This window comes from Trachypithecus francoisi, unplaced genomic scaffold (genome assembly GCF_009764315.1).
Source record: "Trachypithecus francoisi isolate TF-2019V2 unplaced genomic scaffold, Tfra_2.0 Lachesis_group17, whole genome shotgun sequence".
Taxonomy (NCBI): domain Eukaryota; kingdom Metazoa; phylum Chordata; class Mammalia; order Primates; family Cercopithecidae; genus Trachypithecus; species Trachypithecus francoisi.
Genome location: NW_022681462.1, coordinates 36,717,860 through 36,745,458, shown reverse-complemented (window position 1 = coordinate 36,745,458; position 27,599 = coordinate 36,717,860). Strand labels below are relative to the sequence as shown.

At 52.4% G+C, this 27,599-nt stretch overlaps 1 protein-coding gene and 1 non-coding gene across 2 annotated transcripts; one reads left to right on the top strand and one right to left on the bottom strand.

The window, feature by feature from the left end:
- Window positions 1–12,612: 12,612 nt before the first annotated feature.
- On the top strand, window positions 12,613–12,674 carry LOC117063127. The gene has a single exon (XR_004428744.1). It is a non-coding gene; the product is annotated as a U7 small nuclear RNA (small nuclear RNA).
- A 4,882-nt stretch (window positions 12,675–17,556) lies between these two features.
- SH2D6 (SH2 domain containing 6) lies at window positions 17,557–23,548 on the bottom strand. The gene is made up of 14 exons (XM_033175298.1): window positions 23,532–23,548; window positions 23,376–23,401; window positions 22,977–23,011; window positions 22,550–22,566; window positions 22,331–22,445; window positions 21,715–21,773; window positions 21,001–21,070; window positions 20,175–20,197; window positions 19,670–19,730; window positions 19,400–19,458; window positions 19,027–19,110; window positions 18,699–18,857; window positions 17,927–18,055; window positions 17,557–17,691 (listed from the first exon to the last, which is right to left on the bottom strand). Exons 1-13 carry the CDS (start codon window positions 23,532–23,534, stop codon window positions 17,939–17,941), a joined length of 828 nt encoding a protein of 275 aa, XP_033031189.1. The 5' UTR covers window positions 23,535–23,548; the 3' UTR covers window positions 17,557–17,691; window positions 17,927–17,938.
- Between the last annotated feature and the right edge of the window lie 4,051 nt (window positions 23,549–27,599).

Below are 27,599 nucleotides of genomic sequence, written 5' to 3'. Positions count from 1 at the left end.
TGTATTTTTAGTAGAGACAGGGTGTCACCATGTTGGGCAGTCTGGTTTTGAACTCCTGACCTCAGGTGATCGCCTGCCTTGGTCTTCCAAAGTGCTGAGATTACAAGTGTGAGCCACCGCGCCTGGCCTCCTTACATATTTTAAGTTTGGCCTAAAGGTTTCTCTGTACATCGTGAACTACAGCCTAAATGGAAGTGTAAACAAACTGTGATCTACTCTCATGCCAATCACTGAGTTTTGGCCAATCAAATGTGGCCAACTCTTCAAACTGTGTTCAAATAAGGCAAATGCAAAGCTGTAACCAATCCAGCTGTTTCTGAACCTCGCTTCTGTTTTCTGTATGTCACTTTCCTTTTTCTGTCCATAAATCTTCTTCTACCACGTGGCTACACTGCAGTCTCTGGGCCTACTCTGGCTCAGGAGGCTGCCTGATTCGGGAATCATTCGTTGCTCAGCTTTTACATTTAATTCAGCTGAAGCTTTTCTTTTAACACAAACTATGTACCAAACACTGTTCTACCCGCTAGGCTCTAGCAGGAAACGATTCCGGTAAATTATTCATCCTCATTGAGTTTTTATAGTTTAGAGAGGAGAGGGACATAATAAATAGCCTAGAAGAAGGGTAGTGGCTCATGCCTGTAATCCCAGCACTTTGGGAGGCTAAGGGAGAAGAATCGCTTGAGCCCAGGAGTTCAAAACCAGTCTGGGCAATATAGTGAGACTCCCTATCTCTACAAAAAATTAAAATATTAGCCAGGTATGGTGGCACAGACCTGTAGCTCCATTTACTCAGGAGGCTGAGGCTGGAGGATGGTTTGAGCCTGGGAGATTGAGACTGCAGTGAGCCATGATACCACCACTGCACTCCAGCCTGAGCAACAGAGCACAGGACCCTGTCTCAAAAAAAAAAAAAAAAAAAAAGTCAGGCACAGTGGCTCACACCTGTAATCCCAGAACTTTGGGAGGCCAAGGTGAGCGGATCACTTGAGGTCAGGAGTTTGAGACCAGATTAATCAATACGGCAAAACACAATCTCTACTAAAAATATAAAAATTAGCCAGGCATTGTGGTAGACGCCTGTAATCTCAGTTACTCGAGAGGCTGAGGCAGGAGAAACACTTGAACCCAGGAGGCAGAAGTTGCAGTGAGCTGAGATCGTGGCACTGCACTCCAGCCTGGGGGACAGAGTGAGACTTCTTTGCCCCTATCCAGCAGGGAGTAGCTAGAGCAGTCATCGCCCAATTCAGGAAATTTGGAAATTTGTGATTTCTTTTTTTTTTTTTTGAGATGGAGTCTGGTTCTGTCACCCAGGCTGGAGTGCAGTGATGGGATCTTGCTCACTGCAAGCTCCATCTTCTGGGTTCATGCCATTCTCCTGCCTCAGCCTCCTGAGTAGCTGGGATTACAGGCGCCTGCCACCACGCCCGGCTAATTTTTATGTTTAGTACAGACGGGGTTTCACTTTGTTAGCCAGGATGGTCTCGATCTCCTGACCTTGTGATCTGCCTACCTTAGCCTCCCAAAGTGCTGGGATTACAGGTGTGAGCCACTGCGCCCAGCCGTGATATTTTATTTTTACAAATGTACACTCACGTGCACACACACACACATATGATATGAAAAAAAGCAAAGAGGAGGAATCTAGAATGTGGAGTGTGGGAAGATTTGCTTGTCTTAGAGTAGTGTGGGGAGGCCTCACTGAGGGGTGACATCTGAGCAGAGACCAAAAGGAAACAAAACAGCCAGCTTTGTGAGTGTTTGGGGGAGAGAATTCCAGGCTGAGAAGACAGCAATGCATTCAAGGCAAGAGTGGGCTTGTGTGTCTGAGGCCAGTGCGGCAGGGGTCAAGGGAAAAGTCAGTGGCAGGAGATGGAGCCAGGGAGGTGGCAGTGGGTCAAGGCCTGGTAGGCTGTGGTCAAGACTTCAGTGGCTAGGATTAGTGGCAGCAGGGCCAGTGGTGGGTATATTTTGAAGGTAGAGTCAACAGGGTTTGCTGATTTATTTATTTTTATTTTATTTTATTTAATTAATTATTTTTGTGTGTGTGAGACAGAGTCTTGCTCTGTCGCTCAGGTTGGAGTGCAGTGGTTGTAATCTCAGCTCACTACAGCCTTGCCCTCCCGGGCTCAGGTGATCATCCCACCTCAGCCCCCCGAGTAGCTGGGTGTACATGCAACCACCACCATGCCCAGCTAATTTTTGTATTTTTTGTAGAGATGGGGTTTTGCCATGTTGGCCAAGCTGGCCTTGAACTCCTGTACTCAAGTGATTCTCCCACCTTAGCCTTCCAAAGTGCTGGGATTACAGGCGTGAGCCACCACGTCTAGCCTTGCTGGTATATTAATGTCAATTGGGAGTAGATGAAACAGGTCAAGGAAGAGTCCTTTGTCTGGTTTTGGTATGAGCATGGAGAAGATGAAGGTATTGTTTACTGAGCTAGGTAAGGCTGCGGAAGGAGCAGGTCTGGGGTACAAATAAAACTTTAATTTTGGATATTGTGCCAGCTGTGTCTGTTAGACACCCAGGTCACGGTGTTGATTAGGCAGTTGGATATTCAAACCCGGAGTCAGGGGACAGGTCAGGGCTGGAGATACAGATTTGGGAGAAGTCAGCATAGAGAGATTGGTTCAAGCCATGAGCCTGGATGAGGTCACCTGGAGTGTGAACAAGGACAGAGAAGAGAAGGACTGACTCCTGGGGCCCCGCAGTATTTTGACATCAGGAAAAATAAAGAGAAACCAGAAATATAAATGGGGAAGCAGGGGCCAGTGATGTTAAAGAAGATCCCAGAAAGGGCGGTGTCTTAGAGGCCAAGTAAGGATGTGTTTAATAAACATGATCCCAGCCAGGTGTGGTGGAGCACACCTGTAATCCCAGCTACTCGGGGGGCTTAGGCTGGAGGGTCACTGGAGCCCGGGAGCTCAGGCCAGCCTGGGCTACAAAGCAAGAACCTGTCTCTAAAAAAATAAAATGTGAACCCTCGTGTTTCTGTTATTAGGGTTGTTGATAGACTGAATTCATGCTATAGGTGGGTGATTCTGCTAGCACTTTATCAATAGTTACTCTGGAGGCCTGGTGTCATTACGGCTATATTAAAGAAAGGCTGCTTTGTATTTTTTTTTTTTTTTGAGAGGCAGGATCTCACTCTGTTGCCCAGGCTGGAGTGCAGTGGCATGATCATGACTCACTGCAGCCTCCACTTCCCAGGTTCAAGTGATTCTTCTGCCTCAGCCTCCTGAGTAGCTGGGATTACAGGCACACACCAGCACAGCTGATTACTTTTTTAAAAATTTACTTTTATTTTTTTTTAAATGAAGTAGGGTCTCGCTATGTTTCCCAGGCTTGTCTTGAACTCCCGACGGGATCAAGTGATCTGCTTTCCTTGGCCTTCCAAAGCACTGGGATTATAGGAGTCAGCCACCACTTCCAGCCATTAATATTTTTAAAAATTTTTGTTGTTGAGATGGGGTACCTATGTTGCTCAGGCTAGTTTCAAACTCTTGGGCTCAAGCGATCTTCCTGCCTCAGTGTCCCAAAGTGCTGGGATTACAGGCATGAGCCACCACACTTGACAGAGGCTGCCATTTTTAGTGGCCAATGGTTGAACAGCCAATCCATCCAATGTAATGCAGCAGTCATCCTCTTCCGCCTCACACAGACACCGCAGTGAAAATCAGGAGGGAACAGGCGGTGAGGGTGCCGTGGGGAGCAGCACTTGTCAGGAGACCATGGATGAAATTCCAGGTAGGCAGGTGGGGCCTGACAGCCACAATAGAGCTTTGGTCTCTCGGGAGCCTGGTGAGTGTCAGGTGAGACCCTGGCCCTTCAGTACAGTGACACCTTGGGCAGAATGAGGAAGCAGGAAGGGGTCCCAGGTGTTAGAACAGATGAGTTATTTGGTGAGCACACAAATTTTGAGGTGGTAGAAACACCCAAATGGAGCCTCCAGATCCCTTCTCTGTGACCCATGGCCTGTCACACCATAGATTCGCCATCCCCTCACCCTTCTCCATCCTCAGGAATCCCCTCTCTGATTCCAGCCCCGTAACTTGACCTGTTCTTCTCCCTCCAGCAGCCCGGCCTTCTGATCCTCTCAAGTCAGAGACCCTCTGGCTCATGGGTCCCGTCTCAGGGTCTCTCACTGCAGTGATGTCCTCAAACCCACCCTAGAACTGAGCCTGGTTTCACAAAACAGCCATGGCAGCTACTTTCTGTTCTCTGAAATAAATAAAACTCTCCTCTTGTCCCTGTTGCACTACTAATCAGCCACAGCTCATACCCTCTGAAGCCTGATTCTTATCCTGTTTCCTGAGAACCTGATTCTTCCAGGCACTCTGTGATGTTTAGAGAGAGATCTGCTTTATTTTATTTTTATTTTTATTTTTTGTGACGGAGTCTGGCTGTTGTCCAGGCTGGAGTGCAGTGGTGCGATCTCAGCTCATTGCAACCTCTGCCTCCCAGGTTCAAGCAATTCTCCTGCTTCAGCCTCCCAAGTAGCTGGGATTACAGGTATGTACCACCATGCTCGGCTAATTTTTTTTGTTATCATATTTTTAGTAGAGATTGGGTTTCACCTTGTTGGCCAGACTGGTCTCGAACTCCTGACCTCAGGTGATCCACCTTCCCTGGCCACCCAAATTGCTGGGATTATGGGCGTGAGCCACTACGCCCAGCCAAGCCCTGCTTTATTGAAGTTAGCTTTTATGTCAAAGACAGAATGTGAAGATATAACAGATGAGGGCTCATCTCAGAAAAACCCCACAGATCGTAGAGGTGGGGTAAGAAGGAACTGAGAGAAGGAGGGGAGCACAGGAGTCACCCTTTCCGCTAGAGAACTGTGCATTTTCCATTTCATGCAGGGACAGTCTCTTATTGTCATACTGTTATAATGTGCAACACTCTGTTCAGTTCATGGCCAAGGAACAGACTGTCTCACCATGGGAGGCCCCACCCCCAGGGAGCCAACCCACGGCCTTGGTCTTCTGAGTAGGGGCATTAACAGAGCCAGCTGCGCAAAAAGGAACTCATGAGGCACAGGGTCCGTGGGCCAGTGGGTTTGGTGGCCAGGGATGTGTGTGTGTCCTGGGAGAAACCGCAGGGCCTCGGGGTGCCCCTGAAAGAACAGCAGACCCCCTCCCTCTCTCACTGCATTCAGCCAGCGTCCTCAGCCACTGCTGAGGGGCTGCTCTGGGGCCCAGCTCAGAGTCCAGCTCACAAGAGATGATCCAAGAAGAAGAGTCCTTGACCGTGTCCTTGAGATCTCCATAGACAAGTTTTGGTGAGATATTTAAGAACTCAAGCTCATGTACAAAGGGAAGAGAAGATAATAGGGAAGTGGGGCGATGATATGAAAAACTGAGGGTGCCCCTGTTAGCTGTGACCTTGGGTCTCCTTAATTCTTGGATCCTCAGCTTTCCTAAGAAAGAAGGAGGCCAATACCATCTGTTCTTTGCTTCTGCCTTGGGAGTCCAGTGGGGTAACAGGTGGAGGGCTATGAGGGGAGAGCGCACTGGAGCGGGGGCCTGTGATGGGAAGACCCTGTCTCTGGTCATTTCCTTTTGGTTCTCAAGAAGTGTTCAAAGCAGAGGAGTTTGTCCTTCCTCATCCCAAGCATAAGAGTTAAGTGAGTTGTGACCTTGCCGTGTGAGTTCAGATAATAAAAAATTTCAGTGGTTAATGGAGCCTTATCTTTGGAAAGATATACAAAAGACTGGTAGCACTGCTTGCCCCTGGAGGGTGGAGAACGGGGCAGCTGAGCCACAGGTGCATGGGGGGAGAATTGATTTTTTCTGTGTTATACTCTTTTGCACTTTTTAAAGGTAATATAATGTAATTGTAATGTCTAGTAACAAATAAAGAGAATTCAAACTTAAAAGTGATTCGGTCAGGCGCAGTGGCTCACGCCTGTAATCCCAGCACTTTGGGAGGCCGAGGCCGGCAGATCACCTGAGGCTGGGAGTTTGAGACCAGCCTAACCAACATGGAGAAACCTTGTCTCTACTAAAAATATAAAATTGCTGGGCATGGTGGTGCATGCCCGTAATCCCAGCTACTCAGAAGGCTGAGGCAGAAGAAATGTTTAACTCGGGAGGCGGAGGTTGTGGTGAGCCGAGATCGCGCCATTGCACTCCAGCGTGGGCAATTAGAGCGAAACTCCAGCTCAAAAAAAAAAAAAAAAAAAAAAAATGATTCAAATGATCCGGGCGCGGTGGCTCATGCCTGTAATCCCCGCATTTTGGGTGGCCAAGGCGGGCCAATGACCTGAGGTCAGGAGTTCTAGACCAGCCTGGCCAACATGGTGAAACCCAGTCTCTACTAAAAATACAAAAATTAGCATGGTGGTGGGTGCCTATAATCCCAGCTACTTGGGAGGCTGAGGCACAAGAATCGCTTGAACTCGGGAGACAGAGGCTGCAGTGAGCTGAGATCATGCCACTGCACTCCAACTTGGGCACAGAGTGAAACTCTGTCTCAAAAAAAAAAGAAAAAAGTGATTCAGGTGGTTCTAGGAATTGGTTCCGGGTTAGGGCAGAGTCAGGAGTTAAACTTTATTCCTTTTTTTTTTTTTTTTTTGAGGTGGAGTTTCGCTCTTGTTGCCCAAGCTAGAGGGCAATGGCGCGATCTCAGCTCACTGTAACCTCCACCTCCCGGGTTCAAGTGATTCTCCTGCCTCAGCCTCCCGAGTAGCTGGGATTACAGGCAAGTGCCACCATACTTGGGTAATTTTGTATTTTTAGTAGAGACGGGGTTTCTCCATGTTGGTCAGGCTGGCCTCGAACTCCCAACCTCAGGTGATCCGCCCGCCTCGGCCCCCTAAAGTGCTGGGATTACAAGCGTGAGCCACCGCACCCAACCAAACTTTATTCTTTAGATCTCCTCTCAGTGAAAGGACAGGAGAGTAGAAGAAGGGTTTGGAGGGCTCAGCAGGCTGGGCCTCTTCATCGCTCTTTCCAGAGAGTCCTTGCCTACACCACAGGCCTCCCTGCCAGGCCTACATCTGGGAGAGGTGGGTGCAGTTGGCACAGCCTGTGCCTGCCCTCCAGTGCAGGGCACCATGTTCTCGCCTGCCCATGAGTCCAGCTGCCTGAGCTCACCAGCAGCAGAAGTTGCATATGCTGCAAGAGCTGCTGGGAGGGTTGGCCGGGAGTCATGAAGGTGGGTGCAGGGGCCCCCGGAGATGGTCAGACGGGGTTGAGGAGAAACGGCAGGCCCTAGATAAAATGGGCAGACTGGAAAGGCCTTGTTCAACCCTGGCATCAGCGAGGCCAGTAATGGCCCAGGCCACTGGTCCTTGGCCAGAACTGGAAGAGCCGGTCCTGTAGCCAGCCTCAATCCCCAGGCAACAGACCCAATCTCGCTGGTGCCAGCCTGAGCTCAGCAGGACAGCTGAGTATTGTCTAAGCAAACAGCTACGGTAAAAGGAGGCACAGTGCCAGTGCTCCAGGTACCCTCCCTGCTCCTCAGCCTGTCTCCAGTCCCTCGCAGACAGGTGTGGCTCTGGCATGCCACTACCCTAAATCCACAAGTCCTGGTCTCCCAGCCTCCTGCACCCACCACTGCCCATGGGAAATACTGTTCTCTGCTCCCTGTGCCAGCTGGTGTCCTGTGACAGTCAAGCATGTGGCTGGAAGCCTGCCTCCTGCTCAGTGCATGTGCATGGGGCAGGACTAAAGTAACAGGAGGATATGGGAAGACCCTGTGGTGTGACTCCTGGTTCTGCCACTCCAGTTCCGTGGGCCTCAGCTTCTCCACCTAGGGCCTCCCTACTTTACAGCATCGTCATTAGGATCCCTCAAAACACTAATTGCAAGAGTACTTTGTAAGATAAGGCATGTATTTGATATGTGTCCAGTTATTGTTTGTCACATTCTTATCAAAGAGCTCTCAGTAAATAGATGCTGAATGAATCCTGGTCCTGAGCTGATGACACCTGAGGGCTGTTGAAGAGTGATAGGCCCCAGCCTTCCTACATTGGGCCTGGATGCCCAGTAAAAGGGGAGAATCAGAGGAGGAAAGTCCATCTTCTCACAGCATAAGAAGGGCTGGAGACTTCCCAGGGGCTGTCTGACCTCTCCCAGAAGAGGAAGTGGGCTGGTGTGGACAGACCCTGAGGGGCAGAGCCCGCAGGGAGCCCAGCCCCTCTATTCCACTGCAGAGGTCCCTAGAGGTGGGGCTCTAGTCCCCATACTGCTCTTAGGCTGCCCTTGCAGAGGTGTGGGGTTGACTCAGAGATGCTCAGAAATGACCTGGAAATGGAGGGGCTAAGGAGCTTCAGGCTGCCCTGCTCCTCCTTGTCACCCTCTCCCTGATAGCAACAGACAAGGCCAGGCGGCTCCTGGGAACCTGCTGCCTAATTCCCACCCCATTCCACAAGCAAGGCCTCCTTCCAGATCCTTAGGTGGCCCCCCTATACTTTCAGAAGGAATGGAGCTGGACTCTAAGAGGCTGAGGCAGAGGGGGCATGAATAGATGCATTTTCAAGGGCATGCCAGGTGCGAGAGGCTCTGGGTGCTGGGGACAGGCTGAGCTCACCCACCCCTGGCCTTGCATCAGCTGCAGGGCTGGCTGCCAGGCCCTGGGAATTAGGCAGCAGGTTCTCAGGAGCCTCCCAGCCTTGTCTGTTATTATCAGGAAGAGGGTAGCAAGGAGGAGCAGGCCAGCCTAGAGCTCCTCAGCCCCTCCATTTCCAAGTCACCCAGCTGTCCCAGCTCCCAGCTTCCCAGGCAGTGAACATTCTGTGCAATCAAGGGCAGACACAGCCTAGGGCCTGGGAGATCACCCAGCCTGCACAAGGCCTCTTTGCTGGAAGCCTTCCTAAGTTGGTGGGCACCTCCCAGGCTAATCTGGGAACTGTGGGGGCTGGTTTCTCTCTGGTCATGACATCACTGCTTTAAAAATGACCCTCCAGCTGGGTGCAGTGGCTCATGCCTGTAATCCCAACACTTTGGGAGGCCAAGACAGGAGGATTACTTGAGGCCAAGAAGTTTGAGACCCACCTGAACAACATAGTGAGATTCTGTCCCTACAAAAAATTAAAAAAATAACCAGAATGGTGGTGTGCCCTGTAGTCTCAGCTCTACTCGAGAAGCTGAGGTGGGAGGATTGCTTGAGCCCAGGAGTTTAAGGCTGCAGTGAGTCATGATTGCAGTATTGCACTCCAGTCTGGGCGAGAGAAACCTCGTCTCCAAAAAATTAAATATAAAAATGAGCCCCCACCAACAGCTGCAGGTGCCGCAGGTGCAAGCCAACAGTGTATCAGGGAGGCTTCCAAAGTGGCCATGGATTATTGCCATTGCATCTCAGGGCTGAAGGTGATGGGAGGTTCACAGGTGAGAAGGCTGGCTCAGTTGTTGTCCCTGGGACACAGCCCCAGTGTTTGGGATTGCCTGGTACCTTCTTTATCCCTGGATCTTCTTGAGGTGCAAAAGTGGATGTGCGCTGGGGAGAAAAGTCTGTTCTGAGCATCAGGGCTGCTATCTGGGATGTCCTGAGAGCAGAACTGAGGTCTACAGGCAAAGGAAAGGAGATTGGAGAAGGGGCTGGAACAGAAAGTAGGCGGGGGAGCAGGAACACAGGCTCACGGGAACCCGGGGCCCTTGTCCTGGTGAGTCCTAACTTAGTACTCTGGCCTCAGTTTCCCAATATCTCTTCCTTGATTCCTTCCCACAGGCAGGACTTTCCCTCAGCTGAGGAGCTGCTAGAGGAAAAATGTAGTTACTGGCTTCCCTCCATTCACGAACTCCTCTCCCCTTCGTGGGCCTTAATTTCTTCATCTATATTGTGAGGATCCAGGACAAGGCAGCCTTGGAGCCCAGCAGCTCAGATGTCCAAGGAATCTATGCTATTATGACTCGGCCAGAACCTCCCTTTCAATGCTCTTTCCCCCACCCAGCCCCTACCGTGGTGCCTGTTGTGCTTTTGCTCCTCATCTCCCATCTTCTGTCCCTCCAACTTCCCAGCTGCATGGAAGCTGGGTCAATCCACATTAGAATGTCTGAAACCCACGTTTGCCTTTTATCCACTGTATCTCCTGGGAATCCGGAGTGAGTGGTGGAGGGGGCACTTCTCCCCAGAGGACACTTAGGAGGGCACACCTTGTGAAGCTGAGTAGAAGGGCTGGTGAGGGGCACAGGGGAGCGGGTGCTGGGGTAAGTGGGGTGGGAGTTGGGAGGCGGCCCAGGCTGTGGGAGAGGCATAGTCCCAGACAGCCTCTAATAGGAATATTGGAGTTGGAAAGACCCTTAGGGATCCTTGAGGCCAACCACCCTGCCCATCTCACCCTATTTTAAAGATGAGGAAACTGAGGCCCAGCAAAATCAAGTGACTTGAAAGAACACACACACACACACACATATATATTTTGAGATGGAGTTTCGCTCTTGTTGCCCAGGCTGGAGTGCAGTGGCGCAATCTCAGCTCATTGCAACCTCCGCCTCCCAGGTTCAAGCGATTCTCATGCCTCAGTCTCCCGCGTGGCTGGGATTACAGGTGTCCACCACCACGCCCAGCTAATTTTTTGTATTTTTAGTAGAGACAGGGTTTCATCATGTTGGCCAGGCTGGTCTTGAACTCCTGACCTCAGGTGACCCACCCGCCTTGGCCTTCCAAAGTGTTGGGAATATAGTCGTGAGCCACCACGCCCAGCCAAGAAAATGTAATTTAACACCAAGAAAGGAGGAAGAACTTGACTTCCATTTAAAAGAGGGCCCTTAAATGGAATAGTTTTGCACAGAAAAAGCTCATGCCGGTTGCAGTGAGCTGAGATCGTGCCACTGCACTCCAGCCTGGGTGACAGAATAAGACTCTTTAAAAAAAAAAAAAAAATGCTCATGCCACAGGTTGTGTTTTTCTCTCTTTTTTTTATTTTTACTTTTTTTTTTTTGGTCACCAATGATGACATGGTGATCATCATCATGGTCCATGGGTGTTCTGAGGACCAGATTTGGAAACTACTGTCCTGACATCTTTCTGCTCCTGCCAACTCTCTTTCTCTTCAACCAGCTTTGAAAAGTAAAGAAAGGGAACACTCAGGAGAATTTAGATCAAAAGTACTTTTATTTACTTACAGAGACAGGGTCTCACTACGTTGCCCAGGCAGATCCCAAACTCCTGAGCTTGAGTGATCTGCCCACCTCAGCCTCCCAAAGTGCTGGGATTACAGGCATGAGCCACTGTGCCCAGCCCAAAAGCACTTTGAAAACAACTTCAGTATCCCCCAAAATGATCACTGCAGACATGAGGGCAACAGGGACACAGTTGCTCAGAGAGGTGTGCAGGCAGGGGCCCAGCTGGGGTCCCTGGGCCAGGGCTAGGACTTACTCCATGCTGGGCAGAACCACAGAATGTAGGTAGGCAGGTAAGTACGAGGGTAGGTGGGTGGGTAGCTGACTGACTCCTCTTATATCCTTAGCACTTAAGAGTTCTTGGAGTATTGATTCTGGGAAGACAGTGAGTGTGCTGGGCCCTATCCTGGTAGAGAAAGGCTGTTTCTCATGTCCCCTGACTCAAGGGTTCCTAGAGACTGGGAGTGAAGCTGGGGAGGGAGAATCCCTCAGCAGGTGTAGAGAAAAAGTGAGATGCTGGTTTGGTGCCTGGCACATAATAAGCACTCAATTACTATTTGTGAGTGAACACTGGAATGTATGGTATAGTTTATGGTAAATTCAGAGATGACCAGACATGTCTAAGTTCTATTAACAGTTCTACCACTAACTGCTCTGTGCTTCAGATGAATCTCCTGACCTCCCTGACATGAGTGCCTGTACTGGGCAGGAGTCTCCCTCTTCTTCTCTTTTTAAGAGATGGGGTCTCACTGTGTTGCCCAGGCTGTACTGCAAGTGGCTGTTCACAGGTAGGATCCCACTATTGATCAACACAAGAGTTTTAACCTGCTCTGTTTCCTACCTGGGCAAGTTCACCCCTGCTTAGGCAATCTAGTGATCACCCACTCTTGGGAGGTCACTATATTGATGCCACTAAGTTCAGACACCAGAACGGCATAGCACACTACAGCCCAGAACTCCCAGGCTCAAGCAATCCTCTTGTCTCAGCCTCCCAACTAATTAGGACTACAGGCACACATCACTACCCCTGCTAATAGTTTTCTTTTTATTTTTTTGTAGAGACAGGGGTCTCACTATGTTGCCCAAGATGGTCTCAAACTCCTGAGCTCAAGTGATCCTTCCTCCTTGGCCTCCCAAAGCACTAGGATTACAGGTGTGAGCCACTGCACCCGGCCTGGAGTCTTCTTTACAAAGATCAGAAGCCATATTCCCACCAGCTTAAACCAAAAAGGACATTTCTATCTCACATAACTGGGAGGGGCACTAAGGCAAATACTGTGGCTTTGGGGCAGGACCCAAAGTCTCCAAGACTCTTTTCCTTTGTCTTTGCTTCTCTTCTGCTCTTTTCACATGGCAGGAAAGGTGGCCATTTGCAGCTCAGATTTGGAAAGAGGGCTGGCTTCTCTCTCTCAACGTGAAGAGGTTTTCATGGGCCGTGTTTGGTCCCAGTCAGACCTAGGTCACATGCCTGATCTATAGTGGCGGAAGTGGATTATGTTACCAGAAGGGGAACAGGAAAGCCCGGTGGGGCAGACAAAACAATCATTATTAATGTTACAGTTCTTTTAGAATTCGTCTAGCAGGCTTTCCAGTTTTTACCAGAAAGTTCCCTGAAAAAAAAATTTTTAAAAACAACAACAATAATTATTACAGTACCTACAGCGCCTAAAGGCATCATAAGTATGTGTGTATATTGGGAAAGACTGAGTCCTTAAAAATGCGGCACAAAAGTGACCTGAACCAAGCTTTGCCAAATCACAGTTATTATTATTATTAGGTACCAATCATATGGCTCCTATTACATGTCAAGCTCTGTATTAGGCTAAGTATACAGGGTTTTTTGTTTTGTTTTGTTTTTGTTTTTTTGAGATGGAGTCTCGCTCTGTCTCCCAGGCTGGAGTGCAGTGGCGTGATCTTGGCTCACTGCAGCCTCTGCCTCCTGGGTTCAAGCGATTCTCCTGCCTCAGCCTCCTGAGTAGCTGGGACTATAGGTGCCCACCACCACGCCCAGCTAATTTTTTTTTATTTTTATTTTTTTATTTTTAGTAGAGATGGGGTTTCACCACGTTGGCCAGAATGGTCTCAATCTCCTGACCTCATCCCACCTTGGCTTCCCAAAGTGTTGGGATTACAGGAGTGAGCCACCTCACTCAGTCAGTATATGGATCTTTTTAACTTTTAAGTTCAGGGGTACATATGCATGTTTGCTACATAGGTAAACTTGTGTCATAGGGGTTTGTTGTACAGATTATTTCATCACCCAAATATTAAGCCTTGTACCCAGTAGTTATTTTTCCTGATCTTCTCCCTCCTCCCACCCTCCCCTCTTCGATAGGCCCCAGTGCGTGTTGTTTCTCGCTATATATCCATGTATTCTCATCACTTAGCACCCACTTACAGGTGAGAACATGCGGTATTTGGTCTTCTGGTCCTGTGTTAGTTTGCTAAGGATAATGGCCCCCAGCTCCATCCATGTCTCTGCAAAGGGCAAGATCTCATTCTTTTTCTATGGCCGCAAAGTATACATTAAATCCATGTTTTGTTTCTTGAGACAGGGTCTTGCTTTGTTGCTCAGGCTAGGGTGCAGTGACGTGATCACAGCTTACTGCAGCCTCAACCTTGAAGACTCAAGTAGCTGAGACTATAAGCACACAGCACCACACCCAGCTAATTTTTGAATTTTTTCGTAGTGATGGGTTTTTTTTTTATTGGCCAGGTTATTCTCGAATTCCTGAGCTCAAGTGATCCTTCCACCCTGGTCCCATGAAGTGCTGGGATTACAGGTGTGAGCCACTGCGCCCAGCCTATACGTGTTATTTACATCATTTCTCATCCTCACAACAATCCTGAGACATATGTATTATTAACCCCATTTTAAAAGTGGAGAGACTGGCCGGGCACGGTGGCTCTCACCTGTAATCCCAGTACTTTGGGAGGCCAAGGTGGGTGGATCACTTGAGGTTCAAGACCAGCCTGGCCAACATAGTGAAACCCATCTCTACTAAAAAAATACAAAAATTAGCTGGGTGTGGTGGCGGGCACCTGTAATCCCAGCTACTCAGGAGGCTGAGGCAGGAGTATTGCTTGAACCTGGGAGGTGGAGGTTACAGGGAGCCGAGATTATGCCACTGCACTCCAGCCTGGGTGACAGAGTGATACTAGGTTTCAAAAACATAAAATAAAAGTGGTGAGACTGAGGCTAAAGTTAAGCAGGAAGTGAGTAGCTGAGCCAGAATGAAACTTGGATCCTTCTGTCCGTGTTTTCACCAAAATCAGGCTGCCTCTTCAGAAACCAAAAGCTGAACGCCTAGCAGAAGTTTGCTTAGACCATATTCTGAGCCCCGGCAGGTGTGGTTTTGCTGAGGCTTTCGTGCCCTTCTCAGCTGCACACTCCCTCAGCTTCCCTGTCCTACAGACCCTCCCCGGCCACTGGAGACAGATAACCCACTGTCTGTGTATAATACTTGGGCTTCTTCATCAAAAGGCACTTTTTTTTTTTTTTTTTGAGGCGGAGTCCTGCTCTGTTGCTCAGGCTGGAGTGCAGTGACGCGATGTCAGCTCACTGCAACCTCCACCTCCCCGGGTTCAAGCAATTCTCCTGCCTCAGCCTCCCAAGTAGCTGGGATTACAGGCATGTGCCACCTGGCCCAGGTAATTTTTGTATTTTTAGTAGAGACAGGGTTTCATCACGTTGGCCAGGCTGGTCTCAAACTCCTGACCTCAAGTGATCTGCCCGCCTCAGTGGGCTGGGATTACAGGTGTGAGCCACCTCACCCAGCCTCCAAACAGCACTTCTCAAAGACTTAATCCCCTAGTTGGTGACCCTGCCTAGAATTTTCTAGAATCTGGCCTGCTGGGTGGGAGGAATGGGGATGGGGTACTTGGAGGGATGCTGGCATGGTGAAAAATCAAGGAGAGTGATGTCTCACCTGAATGATCAGAATACCTGCAGCCCTTAAATATTCCCCCTGCCTCTATGCGGCCCCTCTGGCCCGTTCAGCACTACACAACCAGAGAGATGCTCCTAGGATACCATCATCCCTCCTGCATCTACCCCTGCTCAGAGCCTCCATGACTCCCCAGTGCCTTATGGAGGCCTCCCAGACTCCTCCAGACCTAGACCCTGCCGACCTCTCCAGCTTTTCCCACTGCCCCTCACACTTGAGAAGGCATGAGACTTGGAATCCCTGGCTACATGTGGCTATTTAAAAGTAATTAAATCGTCAATGAACAATTCAGTTCCTCAGTTACACTAGCCACATTCCAAGTGCTCAATGACCCCCAGTGGCTGGTGGCTACTGTACTCCACAATGCAGATATAGAACATTTCTATCGTCACAGAAAGTTCTATTGGACAGCACTGGATGGGACTTTTCTCTTAACAAAGGAGGCCCTGATAAAAGAATGTTATCAGCTTTAGAGGAATCCAGAATAGACTTGACCTATTTGATGACTCTTTCAATAAATATGCGCCACCTACTGTATTCCAGGCCCTGAATACACAGTAGTGGGTAGTAGTAGCCGGTCTGTCCTGGGAGTGAAGAGATGATGGCCTAAGTACCTGGGTCCAGGCTCGGGGAGTGGTGAAGGCTTCCTGGACAAGGGGCCATCTGATCAGGCCTGCAAGCCTAGGAGGCACTGGGCAGGCAACATGTTCCTTTTTCCCTCAAGGGCCCCAGTTACAGACTGTCCCACTGCCTGGCTGTTCCTCCTCTCTTTGTCCCCAGGGAGGGGAGGAATGGAGGCTAGTTCCTTGAAGTTAGTCCCTAAGCTAGGAAAAATCAGAGTCCCTGTTGGGCCATTAACTTCAGGAGCTCTGGGCTGTAAGTTCTTCTCCCCTGACTGAAGGCCTCATGGCTGTGGGGCTCAATCATAACAGGCCCCTGAGCCCCCAGGCCTTTGTGGCCACACAGTGGAGAGTTCCCCTAGGGAACTGGAACCTGTAAAGCTGTTGTGGAGATACTAGGGGGCTGACTGTACTTTGGGTCCCAGCCCAAGGTGCCAAGCTCCCCAGCTTCCACAGCCCCTGCGGGCCTGCGGGATGAGGCTGGGGAAGGTGTGGAGGACCCAGGCCAGGGTCTGGAGAGAGCCAGGGATGGGCCAGTGGGGCTGAGGGCGTGTCTTGGGGTCTCCTGTTCTCCTGTTTCTGCTAGAGGCCCCCGCTGCTGGTCTCTTCCTCACATACACACACCGGTGTCCACCCACCACCCGCCCCCCACCCCATGCCGGCTGCCCCAGCCCGTACCCTTTCCCGGTGCCCTGGCCGATAACTGTGCCTTCCCAGTGATTTTGACAGTGGCAGCTAATTGGCCCAAATTCGGTGAGTGTTTCCTTCCTCCCATCGGGCACCCCTTTACGCAGGCATCCCTTTATGTGGCATGTCTCACTTAAGCTTCCTAACCGGAGGACGATTACGTAGGGACGATTATCTTCCCCTTATTACAAGCAAGAAATGAAGGTTCCAAGGCAGTAATCCGCAGGAGCCGGCAGTGACCGAGACCGTCCACGCCCTGCCGCCCCGCACCCCGCCCCCAGCCTCCCGCTTGCATCTCAATGTCCTCAGTGCCCGCCCGCCGGCCCCATCCCCAGCGGGGTTCCCGCGCCTCCCGGCCCTGCCAGAGTCCAGGGTCGCAGGGCAAGCAGGGCCAGGAGGCCCGGGGGTGCGGAGTGGGATGAGGGTCCGGGCCCTCGGTGCCAGCCTGAGCGCGAGGCAGCCGCAGAGCTGCCCTTTGTTTCGCGGCGCTCGCGGCTTCTGCGGAGTCACGGTCACATGGAGCTTCCGGCACGGGGTGTTCCGGGCGCCACGCCAGGGCCCGAGACGCCTCCGCCCCGTGGCCTGCCCTGCGCCGCCCGACGCCCTCGCCCTCCTGCAGGCCGCCGGCCACCCGGAGCTCCCTGGGCCTCGGGGTCCGCGCCCTGTCCCGCGCCCTGTCCCAAGCTCCCCCTGACCGCCTGGGGACCTGGAGTGCCCCTCCACCTCCCACCGTCCCCCAAGCTCTCGCCCGCCATCCTGTCTTCTCTGAGCGTCACTGTTCAGCTTTCCCTAGCTTTGACCCTAGACTGGAGCATCAGATCGGGGCCCACGGTCTCCCCTCCTCTAGACAACACCAAGCTCCCAAAATCAGGCTCATCACTCCCCTGGGAACACTGTATGCAAGTAGGTGTTGGAGGAGTAGGTAATGGACTCCATTCTCCTCCTCTAATGGGTTGTCAGACAGCACTGAGCCTCCCTCCCTTCCCCACTCCAACTCCCACAAATCAAAACAAAAATCAGCCCCTCGGCCTGGCCTCCACCGACACAGAGCATCTAAAAGTAAAAGCCTCAATCTAGGGTAGAAACGACTGGCCTTTTCTGCCCCGTCCTGGCTCCTGCATCTCCATAACTCCAGGCTAGTCTGCCCTGTGACACTTGAGAACCGTGGGGCCTCCCTAGTGCAGGCCACCTCTGCTTCATTTAGCAGATTCAATAATTTATTCAACAATTTTTTCTTATTTATTGAAAGCAAACTTGTACAAGGCAGGCCAGTCCCTCTCAGGGTGCCCTAGGCCCCCAAGTAGATGTGAGAGGTCACCACGGTTCCTTCATCCAGGACTTAGCGAACTGGGCAGACACCTGCATTCCTGGAGGCTGGGAAGAGGGTGTCAGTCTTGGAGAGGCAACAGAGAGGGCAGTGTGAGGCTGTAGGTGAGCACGGGGTGGGGACTCCAGGACCCTTCCCTGGGTCTCCAGGCAGCCGTTCCCCATTAACGCTGCTTGCAGGCACTGGGAAAGGCTAGGGTGAGGAGGGATGGGAAAGGAGAGAGGAAGATAGCCCAAGATTGGGCGGGGCAAGAAGCAAACTGGGGCCAAAGGCCCTGTGTACCTCACTGTGGCCTCAAGGCTTGGTGGGGAAGAGCAGGCAGGTGAGTTCCCGGCTGCCGCTGTGTCTGTCCACAAGGGGCAGAGGGTGCCGCATGTAGTGCTGGACCATGGTGGCCACGGAGGAGAAGAGCTGGCCAGGGAGGCAGAGCATCCGTGAGTCCCATGAGCCTCATGCTGGGAGCAACTTCCTGAGGCAACTATGGGACTGTGGCAAAGGGACTTTTGACATTTTTCTAGATCTCTTCCTTCCTGTTTGCCCCATGCCGCTCCACTGCCATTTTACTGCCCCTTTCCAGGCCTCAGACAACTTTCCTGCTGCTGCACCCATGGGCACGCCGCTGGCCAGACTCCTAGGTCCAAGGCTAGATCATACTGACTCTAGGGCACGCCTCTGCCCTGGTACTCCAGGATGGGGAGCGGTGTGATGGGTGTCTCTAGTTTGCATCCTGGCAAATGCTGGGTGCAACGTTGAGTCCTCGGGGGAAGTAGACGAGAGTCTGAAGATCCTGGACTCCACCCTCCTCCCAGCTGGGTTCATTAAAGGCACAAAGGCCCCTACCTCGACCCTGTACAGACTGAGTCATGGCAGGAGGGGCACCTCCCCCACCAGAGGGCCAGGCGTCTGGGAAGGATTTCAGGGCTCTGGGCTCTGTCATTTCTGCCTACCCCAGAAAGATACAAAATGAGGGTTTTTCCCGAGACAAATGCTCTTGGCTGGGCCAGGGATACTGCCTGCTGTCCCTCCTTAGGCCCCTGCCTCCTCCAGCTCCCACCTCCTCATGGTTCCTGCCCTCCCGGCCCAGGGCATAGTGGCGTCCACCATCCAGCCGCCGGATGGGAATGTTGAAGACCCGGCCTCGGAGAAGTACTGCCAGGGTGAAGGGCTGGGAGCCATGAGGCCCTGAGCTGGGGCGCACGGTGTAGGTCCCATCCTGTGGAGGAGACCCCAGCCATCAACCTCATCTTCCAATGGGCCTCCCACTGCCCTGAGCCATCATGAGGCCAGAACCCTCCTGGCTCTCCTGCTCCCCACTGCTCTGCCAGCTACAGCTTGTGAGCGGAAGGAGTTTCGGAGAAGACCCAGGGTCCGTGGCTGCCCACCTTTTGTAAGCGAAGCAGGGCACTCTCAACAGCATGGCGGTCACAATTCCCTGAGTACCAAGGCTGAGCCAGCAGGTCACTGTCCTGTGTATACACACAGCCACTCAGAGACGTGCCAGGGCACTCGATCAGGCATGGGGATCCGAGGACGCAGGGTGCGGTTATTTGCATTCCCATCGCCTTTGTTCAACTGAGTCCTCCGCAGGCAGAAAAAAGGTGTCCTTTTGTGGGGCACGGCGGGGTGCCGCACATGTGTGTTCAATATGTGTTCTCACGGTGGTGCATCCTTCAGCCCAAGAGGGTTCCTGGGTGAGGACTCTCAGGCTCTGCTCCCAGAACCCCTCCCTACAGCCTGCTCCCAGCCCCTCCTCACCTCAGCAGTGGAGGCGCTCCCAACTGGGGCTACAGAGGGAAAAGACGATTTCCTTCCTGCTAGAAGAAGGAGATTATTGAGCTGGGGTGGGGTGGGGGTGGACAAAGGTGGCTTCTAGGGGACAGCTGCGGGGGCAGGGGGTAGGAGGAGGCGTGCATGGGCCTGAGGTGTGCATGGCAAGGGAAGCAGATGGAGCCAGGAGAGAGTGTTGTGCTGTGGGCAGCTGAGGGACTCGGGCAGGAGGGATCTGGAGCTGAGGGAGGGGCTCACCTGCATCGGGCTCACATTCCAAGTAGAGGTCCTCATCAGGTTTCTTTGGAGGGCCTGGCACCTAAGGTAGGGAGGGGTGTGTGGGACGATGGGTTTGACCAGTCCTGGGGTTCCATTAAGGACTAGGGTTTTTGGGGGAGGAGCCATCGATTTGGAGGGGTAGCAGGCACCTCACTCCCTCCTCACATGGTGATCCTTTCTGGCAGCCAGCTTGAATGATTACAATTTCTCCTCTGTCCAAGAGGGGGCATCCCACTAGCACCTTCCCCTTCAGAGGTGCCCATGGGCCCCAGCTCTCGGAGGGTGTGAGGAGGAGCCCTGGGCAGCACCATCAGGACAGCTGGCTCACTGCCTGCCAGGGGCCTGTGGCCGAGGGGCAGGGGCCCTGCTCTGGGCCTTTTCCCTTGGTTTCAGGGATATTTCTCCTCTCTAGCCCCCCACCCCGCCGCTGCGGTTTCCTAACCAGAACCCTGGAAAGTGAGGCGGAGACGGAGGGGCTGCTCACCACTCTGGACGATGCACCCTGCTCTGGAAGGAAAAGGAGAGAACCACCTGTCACACAGGGCAGGGAGCAGAAAGGAATTCAGTGGGACTGAGGCTGAAAGAACAGAGACTCCTTAGGGCGCCTCTGGGGAGGGCATCTCAGAGCCAGCTTTGAAATCCCATGAGAAAGCTTTTCTCATCCCCTGGTGGTTCTCTGCACAGCCCTATGGTGTCGCCTGTCCTGACCTCCCAACAAACTTGCCAGGCCTGGCTCCTGGCTTTGGACTGTTCAAAAAATCATAGCAGCCAGCCACAGTGGCTCATGCCTGTAATTCCCAGCACTTTGGGAGGCCAAGGCAGGCAGATCACTTGAGGTCAGGAGTTCGACGCCAGCCTGGCCAACATGGTGGAATCCCATCTCTACTAAATATACAACAATTAGCCAGAAATCACTTGAACCCGAGAGGCAGAGATTGCAGTGAGCCAAGATCGTGCCACTGCACTGCAGTCTGGGTAACAGAGCGAGACACCGACTCAAAAAAAATAAAATAAAATAAAATAAATTCAGAGCAGCCGAGCCAAAAGAAAAAGAGCAGACTCTGCTTCTATGGGATCTTAGGCACAGCATTTCGTATCCCTGGGCCTCAGTCTCCTCATTCATTTCATTAGAGACAGCGTCGCCTGCCTGCCTATCTTAGAGGATTGGTAGGTAAAAAGGGGCACAGCCAGGGGAGTGCCATGAAAGGGCAGGGTATGAGACCCATGTCAGGCAAGCACAGCTCTACTCCGTGGTGGGAGGACTCCCCGTCCCAGGGTGGAGCCACAGAAAGAGAGGACATCACCATTACCTCGCCTGCTGAAGACAGGTCTCTGCTTCCTGGCCACCAGCAGGCTCACTGCTCCCTTCAGCTGTGGGCACTGTGGGGCCCGTGAGGGCGGATGGGGGAAGGAAACTGAGGCACCAGTTTCCTTCCAGGAGGGCAAGGATGGGGCAGGATAGGATGGGATGGGACCACTTGTATCTGTGTAGCTTTAAAAATGTACAAAAGGGATGACTCTTCTCTTTGCTTCTACCCTGTGGCTCTTTCCTTGTTGTGAATCGCTCCCTGCTTTTTACAAAAATTCCAGTGAAATGTATGATAAAGGTGGTAGCTTTCAAAATTCATAAAGTCCCACTGGGATAAAGGTGAGAATGGGAGCTGGCAGTGACTGGCAGCTGAGGAAGGGATTTCTTCACTCTAGAGATGGGGAGGGTCCTCAGGTACCAGAATCCAAGGGAAGGGCAGCTGAGCCCCTCCGCTCCCCCTCAGACAGATGAGAAGGGCCCTGTGGGTGAAGCTGAAGGGGAGGGTGGAAGGACCAGGTCAGGCGAGCTGGAGGAGTGACTGACAGCGGCAAGGCTCTGGCTTCTCATGCATCTGGCATCTGATTTTTCAGGGGCCTCTTGAATGCAAATGTGGGGGAATCTTGCAAATGAGATGCCTCTAAGATTCACTCAGTGGGAAATGGCAGCCTGGGGTGAGGCGAGTGGGGAAGGAGGGACTTCTGGGGAGGCCTCTCACCATGCTGGGCTGAGGCAGGGGTGGCGATGGCTTTGATGGACCCAGGGGGCCAGAGTGATCTGGAAAAGACCGCATGTGTTGTGAGTTGGTGGGTTCCTCCCAGGTGGGTTCCCATTTTCCTCCTGCCCGCCCCACACCAGCCTCCATTTCCTCCTCCTTCCCTCACTCCCCTTGTTCATTGGCTTCCTGACAGCCCAGTCTCCATGGCAACTGGAGGCGGGCAATTTCCCTGCCCCCACCTGGCCGAGGAGCTGAGCAGTGGGAGTGGGATGCCAGCGGCAGCCGGGGCTCTCCCAGCACCCCCGCCCTTGGCCTGAAGAAGTGTTGGGATCTCAGAAGGGGAATGCCAGGCCCCCGCTGTTGCCCTGGTTACACCACTCCTCCTCTTCCCTTCCCCCTCTTCTTCCTCCCTCCCCTCCTCCCTCCCTCAGTTCCTTCATCTCTCTCTCTCTCCCTGCCCAACCAAGAGGCCCTGGTGACTGCCAGCTGAGGCCTCCCTTGCTGCCTCAGTGCGGGGAGGGGAGGAGAGGTGAGGCCTATGCCCTCTTGTCTTGTGGGGACCCTCCTGCCCTGCCCAAGCACCTGGTTTCCCTGCCTCCCACCTCCCAGCCCTCACCCAGGTACAAGGAGTCCTCCTCAGTGCCAGGAAGGTGGGCAGGGGCTAGACTGAGGGGCAGAGCCTCACAAGGCGGCAGCTCATACTTATTCTCCTCCTCGTCCTCCTCCTGGGCCTGGAGGAAGGGATGCTCAGCACAGCAGGAATGGAGGGGAGAGGGTGTTCAGGGTAGGCTCTGGCAGCTGCCTCCCCCACCCCAACCTCAACAGCCAGACTCACCTTGTGTCTCCAAGTCCCTGGGGCAGGCAGAAAGGAAGGGCTGGGAGCATCTTCTCTCCAACCTGGGGTGTCTGGACAGACAGGCTGGCCTCACCTCCTCCCTGCCCACCTTTCCTCAGTATAATAAACCACCTGCCCTTGACAGCTTCAGTGCTTCAACTCAAAGAAACCACTCATCACAGGCATTTCCAATGCTGCCGCAGGGCCACTGAGGTAGGCAGTTTGGAAACAAGGGGCCCTTCCACCAATGCCCATCCCCTGTCCCCTGCACCCTTGATTCTGGCCAAGACAGATGGGAGAGCTAGGCCCCTGTGACTCAGCAGTGCTGGGCTCTGGGAGGCAGGAGGTGTGCAGAGTCACTCTGGGGGGACCTGACTTGCAAGGGATCCCAGTCTGTTGGGCCCCTCTGACCCATTGTGTCACTTACCTACACATCTAGGGGGTGGGAGCGGTGGCCACAGCCTGCAAGCACATTCTAGTCAACTCTGCCCAAGGGGCCCTTGAGTTTGTACGAGACACTGTGTTGTGGGACATTCACATCCATGACAATGTGACTGACAGAGGCCCTGGGAGCAGGGCAGCAGAGGAGGAGGCTGGGGGCAGAGCTGGTGCCAGTGGGCACATAACTGCATGAGTTGGTGCCCTGGGAAGGCCGGGAGTCAGGGAGCCCTAGTGCTGACAGGAAGTGGAGGCGTGTGAATGGTCTCCCTGGGCAGAGAGGAGCCAGGCATAGTCAGCACAGCTCCTGGGATGGCTGTGCCCAGGAGAGGAGGGGTAGAGAGAGACAAGACGGGAAGGTAGGGGAGAGAGGAGCCCCAGTACTCACCGGGGCCTGCTCCCACTGAGCTTGTCCTGGAAAGAGCCAGGGTGGAGAGTAGAGGGGTCAGTGCAGCCGGGATGCCTCTCCGTGGCGGAGTCCTGGGCCTCCCGGGTGGGCAGGTTTGTGTGCCTGGGGCTGTCCCGTTCTGGGACCACATCTTACCATGGCAGAGGCAGAGAAGCTTTGCCTTCCTGGAGCCCAGGATCTGCCACAAATGGCCTGGGGACAAGGGCTCCATTGTTCCCATCATTTGCATCTCCTAAACACCAGGAAGGTAGATCTGCTGTGGCCTCCAACCCCAGACCAACTTCATCCAGGACACTCCCAGAGCCCAACCCCAGGTCTCTGAGCCTCCCCAAGGCCGGCCTCCCCCATCTGTGGTCTCCAGCCCCTCTGCCCAACAAGAGGAAGAGTTAAGCTGGACCAGGGTTCTCAGGCTTCCTTCAGCTCTCTGATCAGTGTCACCTTTCTCAACTCATAGACAGCATTACATTATTTGGCAGATCCAATTAAAAACAGCAGGCTGGCCTTGCAGACACTTTTCTTAAACGCTTTACTGCTGTTGTCGTTTGCTAGTGAGTGGTAACCAATGATTAAGGAAATGAAGGAGAGGGAAGTGCCTAGAAAGAGGCTCTCATATTTAGTGTGGCAGCTTCATTTTTGATGGATGTATTTATCCATTCAGTGGGTATTTATTGAACATCCACTGTCTGCCAGAGACTGTTCCAGGCATTGAAGATGCCATAGGAAAATGAAGCAGGCAGGCATTACGTGTGTTTCCTCATTGGATTCTTACAGTAACGTCATGCTGCAAGTACTGGTTTTATCCCTGCTTTTCAAATGAGGAAACTGAGTGTATTAGTCAGCTCGGGCTGCCATAACCAAAACCCACAAACTATGTGGCTTAAGCAACAGAAATATCATTTTCTCACTGTTCTAGAGCTAGAAGTCCAAGATCAAGGTGTCATAAGGGTTGGTTTGTGATGCGGCCGCTCTTCTTGGCTTGTAAACAGCTGCTTTCTCTCTGTTCTCACATGGCCTCTTGTCTGTGCGCGCACAGAGAGAGGCGGTTCTGGTAACTCTCCTTCTTATGAAGACACCCACACTCTCAGATTAGGGCCCCACCCCCATGACCTTATTTATTTTTAATGACCTCCCTAAAGACCCTATCTCTAAATAGTCACATGGGGGGGTTAGGATTTTAGCATATGAATTTTAAGGGAACACAATTCAGTCATAACACTGAGGCTCTGAGAAGTTGAATAGCTTTCCTGAGGTCATGCAATTAGCAAGTGTTGGAAATGGGATTCAACCTGAGCTCGGCCTGCCTCAGAGCCTGTGCCCTAAAAGCTAAGCATCCTGTACCTCACCAGGATTGGGTCTGGACCCTCCTTTCCTACGATGGAATTAGCAGTGCTAATTGTGACCTTCCTTAAGGAGCTTATGACTTCCAGGGACTCTGTTACCTGAGTGAACTTTGGAACTCTGACTTTCTGAGAAGGGTCGCGATAAAAATGAGGGCCGGGGCCTGGTGTCTGACTGTTTAAGTCAGGGAATGAGGAAACACAGACCCCGAACATGAATGATGACACGAGGACTTCTAAGGCCCTGGAGCTTTCTTGTGCTTATTATTTCGGTAGCATCCTGGTTGTTGGTGCAAAGGAGAAATAAGTCCATGTACTTGCATCTTTGGAGGCTGCCAGGCTGGGGGCACTGGGGAGACACCCAGGGATGGAGGGGAAGACCAGACAATTCCTGGGACCTGCCGGCAAAAGGGCATCCAAGAAACCAAGAAGAGTCATTGGGGTGGCTTCACAGGGGGCCCATTTGGTACAAAGGGAAAAACTGAAAAAACAAGAAGAACAAATCCTCACCCAGAATTGGTTCTACTGGGTCTATTCTTTGTCCTCCACTCCCAGCTGACCTTTCTTCCGCATTTAAACCATAAGGCAGGGGGCAATTTCCCTTACCCAAGGGGGCCTCATTTGGAATCAGGGTCAGTAGGAGGTTCCGGACACCACCCCACTGTAAACCTCAGCCTGAGCGAGTTTCCCAGTGCTTGCTGCCCTCCCTCTAGCCACCTCCCTTCTCTGCTCAGGGCTTTGCATAGGCAAATGCCAGGGCTTGGGTGAGTGAAAGGGCCCCAGGCAGAGGGCAGAGTCCATGCCATCTGGGTGGGGCACTGGCCTGGGCAGATCTGGGAGAAGGGAAAGGAAAGGGGCCTGCCTCAGTGGCCTCATGTCGTCACACAGGCAGATTGGGATATCCTCTTTATCCATCTTTGGCACGGAATTGCTCTGTACACACCATAGATATTCCCTGGGATGAATTCCTGGAAGCGGACTTGCTAGAAACTCACATTTTGAAGGTATAATGCCCCATTGTCCGGCAGCACCTGAGTGCCTGTTTTATGGTCCTTCCATAGCACAAAGTGATTCTCCAAATTTTTCAGGTCTCAGCTACTGAGAACAGACCATGGGCCCAAGGTAGTCTAAATCCACCCTCAGAAAACACACAGCCTAGTTTAGAAAAAACTCAAATGGGTTTCTCCCCTGCTCTCACACAACAGCAATCAACACAGAGCAGACGTCTGTGACCAAATGTGGTGGCGGGGTGAGCAGTTCTCCCCACCACCTATGAGCAATCAGCTCTGCAGCAGACACAGCGGGGTGTCCTCCAATCCACTTCCAATACTACCTACCTGGAGACAGAGTCAGAGCCCACAGGTTGAGGGCTCAGTCCCCAACAGGCCCGTCCTGCCACCTCAGATACCAGGCACAAGTCTGGGCCTCCAGAACTTCTGACCAACTGGCTTCAAGCTGGGGTTCCCACAGCCTCGTCTTTGGGTTTGATTAATTTGCTGGAGCAGCAGCTCACAGAATTCAGAGAAACACTTACTTATGTTTACTGGTTTATTATGAAGGATATTGCAAAGGATACAGATGAAGAGATGCGTAGGGCAGAAATAGTGGGAACGGGTATGGAGGCTCCGTGCCTTCCCTGGGCATACCACACTCCAGGAGCCTCCACATGGTCAGCTATGCAGAAGCTCTCTGAACCAGGCCTCTTGGGTTTTTATGGAAGATTCATGCCTACAGCAGTCCTTCCCCCAGAGTATGGGGCAGGCCCCTCTCTGGAATTAGGGTCACACAATCAGAAAGGTGGAGGAAGATTAGAGTCCAGCCTTGGGCAGGTGAAAGGAGGACAGGACAAGGCCAGAGAGATTCTGTTTCCTGAGGCCTGCTCCTGAAGCCTAACACAGCCAACATCATAACCAAAGGCTCTAAACATAGCTGTGGGAGTTATGAGCCTGGAACTGTGGACAAAAACCTACATATGGAAGAAATACTTGAGGTCATTTTTGCCAGCAGACAGAGCAGATGGCGAAGTGTAGCCGGGACCCCTGGTGTGAGTGGAGTGGGATCCATTGCAAGGAGGAGGATGGAGGTGGCTCTGAGGACCTGCAGGGGGACAGGTAAGCAGGCTGTGGTTAGAGGTCTCAGAGGTGGGAGAGCACAGCACGTGGAGGAAGAGCCGCAGAGATGTGGGTGGCTGGGCTCACCAAGAACAGAAGGGGACATCTGCCATCCTTTTTGGCTGCTAAACATGCCCTACATTTGGGGAGTTCTCCACCTCATGAATCCTCGTTTCCAATTCCAGAAGCCAGGTGAGGCCTTCTCAACCTCCCCTTGCCACTGAGGTGCAGGCTGTGCCAGCCAGAGGCCCCGTGCCAGACTCTGAATCTGTAGCAGGGACCAAGACGAAGGCACCCTGGGAGGGTGGTGACAGCCAAATCCTGTTTCCAGAGGCTTAGGGGGGTGAGCCCTTAGCGCCACCACCCAGGGCCCAAATCAGTGGCATTGGCAAACAGTGGTGTCAGTGCCCAGGATGGCTCTGCCAGGCTGGCTTGGCTGTGACCTTTGGGACATTATTCCTGGCTAACTCTCTGGCCCTGCTGGAGATACTATGAGCTACAGAATAGTTTTAATAAATTATTTTCCAGCCTAAACTAGCTAGAGTCTGTTTCTCTTACTTTCAGTTAAGAACTTTAATCCAGCCAGGCATGGTGGTTCACGCTTGTAATCCCAACACTTTGGGAGGCTGAGGCGTGTGGATCACCTGAGGTCAGGAGTTTGAAACCCGTCTGGCCAACATGGTGAAACCCTGTCTCTACTAAAGAAATACAAAAAAATTAGCCAGGCATTGTGGCGGACACCTGTAATCCCAACT